The sequence below is a fragment of the Rhinolophus sinicus genome, linkage group LG10, assembly GCF_036562045.2.
Source record: "Rhinolophus sinicus isolate RSC01 linkage group LG10, ASM3656204v1, whole genome shotgun sequence".
In the NCBI taxonomy this organism is placed as follows: domain Eukaryota; kingdom Metazoa; phylum Chordata; class Mammalia; order Chiroptera; family Rhinolophidae; genus Rhinolophus; species Rhinolophus sinicus.
The window spans coordinates 36,900,637-36,915,797 of NC_133759.1; the positions used below are offsets into that span (position 1 = coordinate 36,900,637).

At 36.0% G+C, this 15,161-nt stretch overlaps 1 protein-coding gene across 8 annotated transcripts in view; it reads right to left on the reverse strand.

Moving 5' to 3' along the window:
- CEP70 (centrosomal protein 70) overlaps positions 1 to 15,161 on the reverse strand; it is a 62,640-nt gene that overhangs the window by 13,989 nt on the left and 33,490 nt on the right. For all 8 annotated transcript variants that reach the window (XM_074312918.1, XM_074312917.1, XM_074312916.1 and 5 more), the window contains 4 exons: positions 8,903 to 8,990; positions 8,720 to 8,808; positions 7,515 to 7,589; positions 60 to 165 (listed from right to left, as the gene is read on the reverse strand). In XM_074312918.1, coding sequence (XP_074169019.1) covers positions 60 to 165; positions 7,515 to 7,589; positions 8,720 to 8,808; positions 8,903 to 8,990 — 358 coding nt within the window. The remainder of the gene's footprint in view (positions 1 to 59; positions 166 to 7,514; positions 7,590 to 8,719; positions 8,809 to 8,902; positions 8,991 to 15,161) is intronic.

Here is a 15,161-nt window from a genome sequence, read left to right on the forward strand (position 1 = left end):
ACACTGCAATTGAAACCAGGGTTGACTACAAACACCAGTGTTTGCCAGCTATTCAATACCTGAAAGTATCTCTGGTCAGTTAGGGCCTGCTGCTGGTTATCTTTGCTGGGCTCATCTTTTTTCTCTGTGTCCTCAGCTTTGTTTTGACTGATAAGATCCTGTAATCTAAAGGGGGAGGAGGGGAATCAAGATATTACAAAATGCTTTCCTAGACATTGGATTAAGATAACAAACTGAGCCAATGATCCAGCTACCCTCCCAGCAGCTTTAAGTTTTCACGTATATGTGTGTATATGCGTGCACACACACACTTTCATACATGCATTTAAAAAAACGTTAAGCCATATTGTCACTGGAAAACAAGAAGATCCTCTCAATAGACCACAAATTAGAATCACTAAAAACAAAAAGGATCAGACTGAAAAAGAAAGTTCTAACCACTCCCCAACACATGCAAATAATAGAATAGTAAAACTACAGCAAATGATGAAAGCAACATAAAAGGTACTCCAAGCTTGGAGGCTACAGGTGAAGGGAGCAAGAAGCAATGGGCAGGGCAGCTGGTTTGTAGCAGCAAGAGCTAGAGAGCATGGTCTTTCCCTCTTCACGCTCCACTTGTGCCAAAGACCAGACAACAGTGATGCCTGAGCATCCCCCAGTCAAGAGCGCATGAAAACCCAAGAGACCATTGTTCCAGGGGGCTACTGGAACTCTGGGGGAGAGTCTCTTTACCCAGACACCTAAATATGTATGAGTGTATCCCCCTAGTAGCAAACCCTTGCCTTTCTCCAAATATCTCTGCAGTCAGGCTGTAGTAGACATTCCTCCTCCCACCCACCATGCCCTTTGAGAAAAAGTGGTCTCTTATTACACCCGCCTCAAATTGACCATCTGAACTTTGAGTATACCTCTCGGTTTCTTATAGAACCCTGTTCCATTAACTGATTCCATGACTCATTAATGAGCTTGACCTGCTGTTTGTAAAACAGAATATCAATATTCCATCACGTCATTTGCCTGCTAAAAAAGCAATCAATGGCTCCCCACTGCTTTGTGAATTAGATCTAATCTCCTGGGGTTAGCATGTGAACCTCTCCATGCTGTTAGTCCTAACCCAATATTCCTCCTGACTCCTTTCTTACCTCATCTCTTACTACTACCCTACAATTACCAACTCCAGTCACATGTATTGTCCTTGACCTTCACTCAATTGCTTATCTCTGCTCTCTGGTGAGTATGTGCCAAAAACAAATTAATATGGAATCAGCTCTAGATAAAAAGTCAACCTCCTTCCTCTAGTAGACACAAAGACCTCACAATCCATTTTCCACGTGACTTTCCACCTATTTGTCATATTCACATACTTTACAGTTTTGCCTAAAGGTAGTACCAGAAATATATTGTGTAGAATACAAGAGACACAGAAAAGCCAACATGCTCCCTAGTGGGAATACAAGTAAACTGATATATCTGAATTTAAATGTTCATTAACCTTGCACATCTTGCTCCATGAACCTTTGGAATGTTTGGGCAAAATAACCTTTGGACTGGGCTATAGCAACACTGTCTTACGAACAATTGTTAGTAAAGCCAACAGTAAAAGCAGATAGCCTGACCACAAGGACTGATAATTATGCACATTCTTTCTGGAGACAGGATCAGTAACCAATCATGTCCAGCTAAAGAATAACTCAGTTTGTTAACACCAACAGAAATTCCTTTCTTATGTGAAAAATAATACAAAGGAGCCACTTCAAAATGGAGTCAGAGCAGCCATCCCAGAGGAAGTGCTATGTACGTCTTACTCCTCAAACCTTCGGAATGTTTAAACTGGGCAAAATAAGCTTTGGACTGGGCCAGACCAACACTATATTTCAAACAACTATTTGTAAAGCTAACAGAAAAGCAGACACTCTAACGGACTAAAAATTAAAGACATTCTTTAGAATTAGCAGCACCATGTTTAGCTAAAGAATAACAGCTTACGAGCACCTATAGAAATTCTTTCCTTGATTTAATAACACCAATAGAAATCCCTTCCTTCTATTCATGTAATTATTCCCCTTCTCTTTCTCATAAAAACCCTTTGCCATTACCCCCAATCGGAACACTATTTGAGTGTCTGCCTGCATCAGTACTTCCTGGATAACTATTCTTTTGGATCTCAAACGCTTGTTGCCTCTCACACTGGCCTTTTATTTTTAGGTTAACACTTCTAGTCACGTAATTGGAATAATTACTTTTCCCTTCCTTTTCTCATAAAAGCACCCTGTAATCAGGATACTATGTGGGTTTCTGTCTGAATCTGTACTTATCTTTTTTATCTCAAATAAATGCTGTCGCCTCTCATTCTGGCTTTTTCTTTAAAGAGTGTTTTAGAAACCTATGTTGTAGCAGAATATGCTGTACTCAGAAATATGCTAGGGTTGTTTTGTAGTCTCCAGAGCAGTAAGCAAGGCCTGATAGCCACAAAATTCCCCTGAGAGTGCCTAAGGTATACTTTATGCACTTAGCAGACACTCATTCCACTGAGCCAGCAGCAACAGCTTGGTTTCTTTGTGGAGTCTGGGAAAAAGAGAAAACTGTACTTCCAACTTAAAATATGCTGTGTTATCTCCTGTTTTCCATAGCCATCTCTGAAAGATAAGTTTCTATGTGCAGACATTTTATAGCTTTTAACTGTCTGTTGAAACCTTTCCATGATCTCATGGTGATTCATTCCCATTCTGAAGATAAGGAAAGAGTTGAAAAGGGGAAGGCCAATTTTGTTTTAAAATCATGCTAATTTAGCCACAATGATACAAAACACATGTATGCATCCATACGAACCTCTCAAAGTTATGTTTCCTGAATCCTTTTCCCTGCATTCCTAGGATTTTTGAAATCATTAGGATGAAAAAGAAGGGTGGTTCTCTTCAATCCAGCAGCCACAACTCTGAAGGCAACTGTTTCTCTAGGAGGGCAGTCCAGCTCCAGGCCAAAATCCAACGTGTTTTCTTTCAGGCGCAGACCACAGGCAATTATAAAAGCCTTGCCTGGAAAGCCTCATGGGGGAAAGCTGCCCTCCACACACCAGACTTGGTGCACAGCCTGTGCACTGCAATCTCTGGAGGGAGTTGCTGTCAAGGATTCAGCGCCCCTGACCTCTCCCCTCCCTCCATACTCCCGGTGGCCACGCTCACATGCACGTCTGCATTCCTAGCCCACGTGCCTCCATTCAGGGCCCTTTTCATCTCTCTTACTAGAGTGGGGAAAACCTTAACTGAAACACTTTCCTCCACTCGGTCTGTTTTTCCACTCCTAAGCCTTCTCCTAGGCCCATGAAACAGTAGGAGTCTTTTGTGCCAGGCTCCTAGGCAGTGAGATGCTTCCTCCCATCTGTGCAGCATGTCACTGACTGAACTTTGCCTGGTGCCATTCCCTGGGGAAAATGGAACACTGAGGCGCCAGCCTTTTGCTTTTTGGCCCCTTGCTTATACTACTGCAGTAAGTGAATGAAGCCTGGATTATTCATTTCAATTTGGCTTGTTACCCTAACTGACCACCTCTCGCCTGTCAGCTCAACATTAGGGTGATGGGATTCTGATTTTGTTTTCTCCTAGCAAAATAGAAATACCATTGAAAAATTAAATGGAATTAGTGTAGTACCTCTGGTTATCTTGCACCAGCAGACCTACTTGATCACGTCCTAGCAACAGAATTTTAATCAGCCTGTTTGTAATATTAACTCAAACAAGAGAAGCCCATGTTTCCCCATGTTAAATTAATAGCCTCAGTTGATACTGAAGGTTGCTTAGTTGAAAGGTAACTACAAATTTAAAGGGGAAAAAAAAGGAATTTTCTCTGGTTCTAAAAGGGAAAGAGACTTTCTCCTCCTTTTCTTGTAGTATTTCTTTTTGAAAACTTGTTGTTGCAAACCCTTTATCTGTCTCTTTAAAAAGAATGAAAATTTTTTAAGATTGATAGAAACCTCTTGCCAATTTTACATCCTAGGAATGTCTACCTTGGGAGTCTTGGAACCACCCCTTTGCCATGTAAATATTAGGGAGGACCATGCCTTATCTTCCTGTCTCTGTTGGGAGTTCAGCCTAGCCTCCAGGCTCTAAATTGTAACTTCCTGTTTGTCTAAACAAAACAAGAAGTTTCATTTTTCCTTTGGATAAAGACAATTCACATGTATGTAATGGCTGTTATCTGCCTGGTTGTATAAAAGGGTGAGATTTCATTCTGTCTTTGCAGATTGCCTATAATGCACTTTACAGTCTGCTTGAATGTTTATTCAGTAATATTAATAAAACTGTTTCTTTTTTTCTATATATGTGGAAAGGGCCCAACATCAGTTCTTTGAAAAAATATTCTACCTCTGCTACTTAAGAAAATAAAAATTTTAAAAGTTTTACCTTGAAAAAAATTTTTTCAGAGGGTGTTTTGTTTGGCTTTAATTATTAGTGTGGTAGTTAAGAGTGTGAACTTTGGAGTCAGAATGACTGGATACAGATCTGACTTCTTTCCAAATTCTCCTACATACCACCTGTGTGATGTGGGCAAGTTATCTAACATTCCTAATTCTGTTTCCACATCTAGATACTACAAAAGTTCCAAACCTAAAAAAAATTTAACAGATTTTTTTTTTAATTCCAAATTTAAATTTCTAAAAACACAAAATTTCCTCAAATTCAGCAGAAAAAATATATCAGGGATTGGTTCTGAATCAATTTTAAAGGCTAACAGTGAAAAGTCAGTCTAAAGACCAGAGCCCAAATGAACACCACTATACACACACACACACACACACACACACACACACACACACACACACACATACAGAGGGTGCCAAAAAAATGCATACACATTTTAAGAAAATAAAACTGTATTAAAATTGTAATACTTAATATGTACCGATAACAAAAGATGAATACAAGTCACATTTGACTTCTGCATTTACAAGAGGTGCTCAAAGTGGTTCCCATCAGTGTAATTTTAATACAGTTTTTTCCTTTCTTAAAATGTGTATACTCCCCCCCAAAAAAAAATCTAAAAAAAAAAAAAAAAAGTGTATACATTTTTTTGGTACCCTCTGTATATAGTCAATTCTTGTTATTTGTGGTAGTTATGTCCTATAAAGTCACCATAAACACTAAATTCGCAAAGACTACCCCATTGCTTCTCGGGGAAAGAAGACAGGATCAGGTTCCTGCATGCATCTGGTCCCATTCCCTCAACTGATCAATAGATAGCCTTGTCTTTAAACATCAGCGCACATAAAACTAGGTTAACAGCACTGTCACTCATGCCTAAATGAAGTTTACCTAACACACATATTTTCTCCATAAGGCAGATCACAGCCTTCTTGAGTGTAACGACACTAAACAGCACTTCAACACTATGTCTGGACGCCATCTTGGAGAAATTGCCAAGAAAAAGCACAAAAATGCAAAAAAAAAAAAAAGGAAAAAGGAAAAGAAAAAAGAAAGTGGCTCTGTGATAATAAAAAAGGATGCTTATTTACATTATGAGAGCTGAAACAAGAAGGCAGAGTGTCACCTTGTTCAACAGCTGGAAATGTATGTGTTTGGCATGTCTGAATGATTATGAAGGTTCTACAAGTATTGATTTGGGGATTAAAAATAAATGTTAGCAGGTAGGCTAATTCACAAATACAGAATTTGTGAACAATAGGATTAACTATATTACCCCTATGTATATATACTCGTAAGTGCATTTATGTATGTGTGTGTATATCTTCACTAATATACTTGCCTTGAAGTCAATAAGATTCCTTTGCAGGGAATCAGGATATGCCACTCCAAAATATGCCACTTTGACATAAATGTTTTAAGTTAAAGGAATTTGAAAAACGGCAGGTGCAGGAGAGACTCTCTGAAGACAGAGGGATGCCAAGAAGAATCCGAGTTTCTCCCAGTTGACTACCCTTATGTCCTGTTGCGTTTTTCCACAACTTTCCACTCTTCATCAAATCTAGTATAAAAACGCTCAGGCTTAACTGCTTCTTCAGGTCTTCATTTCCTCATAGAGTCTCCCACATCACATAAAACTCACATATTCAATAAATTTGTATGCTTTTCTTATGTTAATCTGTCTTCATCAGTTTAATTTTCAGGCCCAGCCTAAGAGGGCTGATGAAAAGTTTTCTTTCCCTACACCTTCTCCTCTGACTTTTTACCCCCCTACATCCTCCTATTACCAGTTGCTTCTCCACGAATTTTCCCATCTCAGTTAATGCACCAACGAATACCTAGTTATTCAGGCCTGGCTTAGGAGTCTTGATTTTTTTCCCCCTCAGCTGCCTATATCCAATCCATCACCAAGTTCTATCAGTTCTACCTCTAATCTTCCAAACACTTCTCATCACTTCCACTACTGCCACCTTGAATCATGTCACCACCTCTTGTTCAAATTCACACAATAGCAATGCTCACACTATTTTACATTTAGTACTATATATAAAAGCTGTGTTGTTTATTTTCACTCTCCTCCCTTCATGTAATCTCCATGAGGGCAGGGACTTTAACCATTTGGTTTTCCACTGCAATTCCACTAACTCAGAATGCTAAGTAGATAGTAGGAGGTACTACAGGTACCCAAAATGTCAAGCAATAGTAGGAAGGGAAAAAATATTAATTACTTTTTTATAAATGCAGTCTTTCCAAACCTGCCATCTCTCTCTCTCTCTCTCTCTCTCTCTCTCTCTCTCTCTCTCTCTCTCTCTCTCTCCTATCTTAATTTAACTCAATATGTAATCTTGGATGTCCAGAATACTTGCCTTTCACTGTGGCATGTGTTGCCACAGGAAGGAACACAGCTGTCACTGAAAATTGAATCAACTTACGATAATATAATTGATTTAATAGATCTAATGCATATAATAACGCGAATAGCTTTCAAAATATTTCATCCCAATGCTTCCCACACTACTTCCTCAAGTCCCATTCCCTTGAATCAAACAGTACACATAGACAATCTTCAGAAAATACGATCACTATTTGAGGACCAATTTTTTGCAACTCCTCTGAGCACACGCTTTTCCAAGTCAAGAAAGGCACAAGTGGGGGATATGAATGGCTCACTGCACTCATTCTGGTACTTTTAAAGTATGACGAGGCTATATAGGCTTCAGGTCATGACTACCACTAACAAAAATTGGGGGCTTGTCATTTCTAATTTCAATGATTCCCTTGCAATTCCTCCATGACTTCCAAAAACAATTTCCTAGTTAAAATCTTGTGTTTTATTATTATAAGGCAACTACCTTTTTCTTGTTCTTAAGATGAATATATAGCCAAATCCAACACAGTAGAAATTGTTTTTAAACTGTGGAACCAGAAATATCCCTAGTTAGTGTCATTCCCTCCCCCCACCATCAGCATGGTAATTTCAAGCCAAGGCCATTATGAGGTAAGATGATAGGTAATAAAAATAATAAAATAGTTTTAAAAATAAAAATAAAAATATAAAAGCCTAATAAATTTGTAACTTTGGTAAAATATAATTACTTGATGTTTTTCTTAAGGGCTTTCTCCAGTTTCTTCACCTGTTGTTTATAAAGTCTTAATTCATGCTGTGTGGGCCTGTAGAAAATAAATGATGTTGAGCATTCAATTTATTAAATAAAACTATAAAGATATTTAACAATAAACAACAGAGTATACCTTGTTACTTGTCACAAATATGCTTATTAAAATTCTTAAAATATTTCATGATTGCTAACGAGGTATTAACTGGCCATAGGATTTCTTCTCTATATTTGTTCAAAACTTTTTAGCATTTTTTTTGTTGTTATTCTATTACTTGTTTTTATAGCAAAATATTTCAAATGTACAGATAAGAAGAGAGAATAGTAAAACAAATAGTGGTGTATCTACCACTCAGCTTTATCAAAGTTGAATATTAACAGATTTGTCTTATATTAAACTGAAACATTATATATACACTAAAACTCCATGTATGTCCCTCACTACTATCATTCCTCTCCTTCTCATAATACAGGTAACCACTTTCCTAAATTCACTATCCATTATTCCCATGCATGTTTTAAAATTTTTACTACATATTTATATAATCATAAATTTACATATTACTATGTGGCAGGTCGTTAAACTTTATATAAGAGGTTTTTATACTGTAGATATCAGTCCCATTAAAGTATAAGCTTTATGAAAACAAGATATTTGTTTCGGTCATTATATAAGAGCTTAAGACAATGTCTAACTTATAATAGGTGTTCAACAGATAGTTGTTGAATGAAAAACGTCTCCACAATGCTCATTCCTCACTATCAGCATGGAGAGTGTCATCGCCTCATGGTAGTATGCGGCATATAAATACATGTTTCTGTTGTATGCCATTTCAACTTTTTAGTTTTCTTCTCCCACAACACAGGGATAAGACGAAATAATGAGACATCCAAAAGTAACTTTAGAATAGAAATCTCATAGTGTAAGACTGAGTCTGCTCTGAGCTCCTACCCAGTTTTATCCTCTTCATTGTGGACTCCTATTTTCTCACTTCCCTTGCCTACCTATGCGTTCTTGTTCCTTCCATTATATGAAAGACAACTGACCAAAATGAGCAGACGAGTATGAGTTTCTCCAAGATGAGTTTCAAAGAAAAGGGGCTAGAATGATTCATTTAACCTTCCCAATTCCAGCATGTGTTTACTTTCCAAAGGTGAAATAAAAATGACTTCAGTTTTTCTTACCTGCTTTCCAAATCTTTTTGGAGATTCAGCTTTTCACTTAAAAGTACATCAATCTTAGATTTCGATTCCTTGAGTTGATTCTGTAATGACTGCAATGCATTTTATAGAAAAAGAGTTAACTTTCCTAGGAAATTATTATTTTACTTTATAAGAAAGTATTTATTAGATATCTAATCCCCGTACCATTAGAAGGCCTTTATAAGTTGGTGAGGCATCAAAGCTTCTGTAGTCTTTTTCTTCTTCTGACTGACTTTCATCTTCTTTATAATGCCTACGAAAAAATACATGCAGTATACTTCTTATGAAAAATCTATCTTCAAAGAAAAAAATCTAGCTAACAAAAATTAAATCAATCCAATAAGGATTTGATAACCTAAATATGAATTAAAATTTAAGCCAAATTTCCTACTTGTTCTAATACAGAATGGTATTAGGTATTAGGTTCTACTACCTAATATTATAGTATATATCTGCTCACTACCACCTTAATTAGAATGTAAAATCCACACAAACCAGAACTTTGTCTGTCTTGTTCCCCATTTTATCTCACTGCCTAGAAGAGTATGGGCCATAAAGGTGGGTAAAAAAACACTTGTTAAATGAATAAACAAAGCATACTGTTTGTTTCCTTCTAGTACTTTAGGTCACCAAAAAAGCTAAATGAAAAAAATGTACAGTATAAGTGGACAAAGCAGCAGGCTTAACAGTCCTGATTCAAGTCTGGATACCACCATTAGCCCACTGTGTTATTTGAGGTCAATCTCTCAGAATTTGTTTTCACATCTGTCAGATAGACAAATATCTGTCATACGTGTCTCACAGAAGTGGTGTTAAAAGTAAGCAAAAGACATTAAAGCATTCTGTGAACTGCCAACTACTACTAGTAAATCAGTTATTATTTTAACAATCCTGATGCATTAACACTGGCCTGTCCAATATGGTAAACACTGGCTCCATGTGGCTAAGGAGGACTTAAAATACGGCTGTGCAACTGGAGAATAAAATTTTTAATTTTATTTAAAATTAAAACTTAAGAACTGATGCAATGCAAATATTTTTCTGCTAAACACAACTTTACGGTTTAGGGCTACAATCCGCTGTGCTGCACCACGTGCAAGTATTACTGTTGCAGCCTAATGTGCACTGGGCACATGCGCGGCTTGTAGTACTACACACAAACGTACAACCAGTCTAGTCAGCGTCAATGGATTGATCCAGTTTGAATGGTTTTCTTTTTTCCTATATATCAATATAACACTGTAGTGTGTTTATTCTGGTATTACATTTATGGTGATACCTATAGAAATCAGAATTAATAATTAAACTGATAGTTATTTTAAGAACTAAACAATTTTTCTAGTTTAAAAAAATAATTATGGACAGATTTTTAACAGAATCAAGTGGAGACAATAACATGTGAGAGAGTACAACTGGGACAGTAAAGAGACTTAAAGAAGTATGTCACGAATTTCCTGACGAATGCTCTTTTGACTTGCTGCAGAACAAAATGAAAAAGCTGTTGGCTCACAAGTGACAAAAGAAAATAACAGGTAAATTGGACTTAATAAAATTAAAACAATTATTGAGCTTCTAAGGACACCATCAAGAAAAAAGACAACCCACAAAACAGGAAAAAATATTTGCAAATCTGATAAAGGACTTATATCCTGAATACATAAAGAACTCTTGCAACTCAACCGTAAAAAGACTAATAACTCAATTTAAAACTGGGCAAAGGACTTAAATAAACATTTCTCAAAAAAATATATGCAAATTACAATAAGATATGAAAAGACCCTCAACATCATTAGCCCTTAGGGAAATGCAAACAAAAACCACAAGGATATACCACTTCAAACCCACTAGCATGGCTAAAATTAAAAAGACAGACAATAATAAGTTTTGATGAGGATGTGGAAAAACTGGAATCCTCATACACTGCTTGGTGGAAGTGTAAAATGGAAACAAAATGCAACCACTTTGTAAAAACAGATTGGTAGTTCCTCAAAATGTTAAACATCTAATGTTACCACATGACCCAGCAATTCCACACCTAAATATATATCCAAGAGAGGTGAAACATGTCTATACAAAAACTTGTAAACAAATGTATGTAGCCGCATTATTCATAATAACCGAAGAGTGGAAACAACCCAAATGTCCATCAACTGATAGAAGGATAAACAAAATGTGGTATATCCATACATTAAACTATTATTCAGACATAAAGAGGTATTAAGTACTGATACATGCTATAATATGAGCCTTGCAAACATTATGCAGAGGCCAGTCATAGATGATCACATATTGTATATGATTCAATTTATATGAAATGTTCAGAAGAGGCAAATCCATAAAGACAGAAAGTACACTGGTGGTTGCTTAGGTTGCAGGTGGGTAGGGACACAGGACAGAGAGGAGATGGGGCATGACTGCTAGTGGATATGGGGTTTCTCAATAGGGTGATGAACAAGTTCTAAAACTGATTATGGTATCGGTGACAAATCTCGGAATATAGTAAAACCATTGAATTGTACCTTTAAAATGGTAAACTCTATGGTATGTGAATTATACCTCAATAAAGCTGTTATTTTAAAAAGTTGTTTGTAATATAAAAATATTTTAAGATAATAAAATAGATAATGTTATGAGGCATTTTCAGCAAATGCACAGTGAATGTAATAGTCTCAAGAGTGAAAAAAGCATGGAGGTTAGCCACCGAAATCAGAATTAACCATCCAACAAAAACTCGTAATATAGGGGTTTTTAAAAGAAGAATCTGAGCTTGTAACTTTGCCCAGCTATAAAACACTTTGAAATCTTGCACAAAAACAGAAATTGTTTATAGATGTAATGATGGCAAAGTAAATTATTTCAGTTACAGAAAATTTGTAGGAAAATGAGGAAATAAAAGATATTTTATAAAAAGTGGAAGATCTTCAATTAAACCCACTAACAACTGTCTGCAAAAATACAAGACCTTTCTCATAATATCAAAGATTAATCCAAACTTTGAAAATTTCAAGTACTTTATCTTCAGATGAGTAATGTGCCCAATTAATACTTCGGGAAATGTTTGTCTCAAAAAAGACTTCCAAATTTACTAAGAAATGTTGTCAACTTAAGACCTGAAAAAACTAAAAAACTCGAACTTGTAGTGTATGTGTTTTTGAATTTTGCATATCTATCCAATGAAGAATTTCAGCTAGATATGAAAAAAATCATTTTTTAATTACAATTGGTGTTCCAGCGTTGTTAAGTCAAAAATCCAGATTTACTGGAATTTTTAAAAAGACTGATGTTTCTCTTGCTTTCTTTGTTATACTGTATAACACATGTGTTGGAAATATTTGTTTTCTGAAGCACACTATGAAAAACATCATGGATACAGTTGTAAAATTATTCAACATGTACAAATGCTATGCCAGTTGGTGAAACTGCTGAAACAAATAGAAGACAATGAATTCGATGATCTTGTATTTTTTGCCAAGGCTTATTGGTTGAGTCATGGAAGTTACAAAAATTTATTGTACTATTAAACTGAATTCAGTATTTTCTTGAAAAAATGTGTTCAATAATCAAAGACAAAAAAAATGGTACTGTGATTTGTTTTTTCACCAATATCACTCTACAAATGAGTAAGCTAAATCTGAAGCTCCAAAAAAAGGAAAAGCATTATTTGTGACTAGCTGATAGGCATGAGAATTTACACCGAAATGGAAACTTTTCTTAACACAAATCAGTAATATTGATTTTATACATTTTTCTAATATGAATCAATATGCATAAGATTTTAGTTTTAATCAGCAGTACATGTAAATTGGCCACTAAAATTACAAAAAAAACTGAAGAATTTTGTTGCTCTTGATAGATTTAGAGTTGCTTTTCAATTTTGCAATAGTCTTCTGAATTAAATAAGAGCTAGTGAATTTATTTAAGTTAGACATAGTTTTGAAACTGTTATGTCTTTGATTTTTTAGTCAAATCAATTATTCTAAAAAAGATAAACCAGTTTTGTAAATGTGGATGCAAATATTAAAGGAAAAACAAATTTTTTGTACTTGATTCAGTTGCTAGAAAACCTCTAGGTATGTTTGGAACAATTTGGATATGTAAATCTATTTTTCAACTGTAAACTTTATGAAATCTAAATACAGATCAAATATTTCTGATGCAAAATTAGTGTCTGAATTGAAATATATGCCATAAGTTAAAATAGTCATATTTCACTGAGTTAGTCTGAAAAAAAGAATATGAAATATCTCATTAATAATGTTCTTATTGATTACATGTTGAAACATTATTTTGGATATTAAATATGTAAAAAGTTATTTCATTTGTTTTTTACTTTTTAACTTGGCTACATGAAAATGCAAAATTACATATGTGGCTTGCATTACATTTCTACTGGAAAGTGCTGTACTAACATATCTCTCAGACCTTCTAAAACACATGCTGGCCTTGAACAAATTATCATTTTAGGAAAGATGGTGATGAGAAGCATGACTGACTAGCTACTATATAACAAGTACTAAGATGGATGTTTTATATAAGCTGTTTCATATTTAACAGGTGAAGAAGTAAAGCTTAGAAGAGGTATATAACTTGCTCAAAGTCACTCAAATAGTATTAGGTTGGTGCAAAAGTAATTGCAGTTTTTGCAATTATTTTTAACCTTTTAAATGGTAATTACTTTTTTTTAAAGTTTTATTTATTGTTTAAACATCTTTTAATTAGTTTCAGTTGTACAAAACAATGTAATAGTTAAACATTTATCATTTATATCCCTCACACAGTGATAACCCCCATTCCCCCATCTACTATCCCTCTGACATCGCACACAGCCATTACATTTCCACTGTCTCTACTCCTAATGCTGTACTCCACTTCTTGAACCGCAATTATTTCTGCACCAACCTAATATGTAGTAGTGGTGAGACTCAAATTGAAATCTCTCTGGCTCCAAAGCCTATGCACTTACATCACTCCCTATATATACGCTAAAATACCTGCCATTTACGGCTACACTTCTTAAGAGAAGCCTAATATACAAATGTTCTAGAGGAGGACAATTTTAAATGTACGCGGACCTAAAGGGAAATGGGTTTCAGTGAAGAATTATCACGCTATTTCCCTGCAGTCCTTTATTTAGCATTGACAGATTTTGTGGTTTTCCTGAAGCAGAAACCATTCTAAGCATGCCCCACGCTCTCATTAGGATGTGGCACCCCCACAAGTTCCTCCGCGCCCTTTCTCCAGTGGCCTGCAGAAGGCTCGGGAGGGGCCCCGTATTGAAGATGGTGCTCCTCAGGGATGAAGAGAAAGAGCTTAACTAGAGAAATCCTGTGTCTTATTTTCTTCCCTAATCCACATGCGATCATGTCCAGGAGATCAGAAGTGAATCTCAAAGCCACTTGCTTCCATTTCCCAAGACCATTTCTAAAATTCCTATCTAAAGAGAAGAATGGAATTAGACACGGGAACTTCACTCATCTACTAACTCACTATAGAACTATTTTCCCCAGGGGTAGCTTTTCAAATGTCTCTGACATCTCAGAAGCTCCCTCTGAGCCTCATAGGTTTTATTCCTATGTTACTTTCCTTGGCTCTTTAATCCTACCAAGCCAGGGAAATACTAATAGAAATAACAAGTAATATATTCCATGCAATCTACATTGATGTATTAATATTAGGTAAAGAAAAGTAGGTAAAGTAAATTAGCTAAGAGCCTCTCATTTTAAAATTTACTTTTCCTCTTTTTCAAAGATTGTAGCATGTTTGTTTGCACTTTTTTCCTAAGACTTCCAACTGGTTAACCGTCATATATGCATATTGCAGGTTTGGTTCCAGACCACCACAATAAAGCGGGTCTTGCAATCTTTTGTTGATGGAGGGTCTTGCCTTTCATTTTTTTTAAAAAAAGGCAATATCTGTGAAGCACAATAAAGCAAAGTGCAATAAAACAAGGCATGCCTGTATTCACATTTCTGCCTTGATTGCTGCTTTCCCTGCGTTTTCTAATGTATGGCGAAAAAAAGGAATATCAATCAATAGGTGTTCAGAAACTGCCCTCCACAAATCCCTCTGGAGGCCTCCCCAAGCCTGTGCCCTAAAGTTGAGCACCCAAATGGTATGCCATAGACACACTGTGCACAGGGTTACAGATGTGCCAAGGTACTCATCCCCCTCAGCCCTCCGGACAACTGGGTAAGGCATGAGGTGGCCAGAGTTCCTGAGTCAGTTGTTTCTGACTGCAGCTTTGTCTGTTCATCTTTCTATGGTATACAAACATCACTTTTGGTGTTTCATGATGAGAAAAACTTTGGACAATGCTGCCCTTTAAAAAAATGGGTGTTAACATGGTAAAACTGGTTTTGTTATACGTTGTTCTACCACAAGAACCTATCAACAACATTAAGTGAGAACTTACTGTGTATTTATT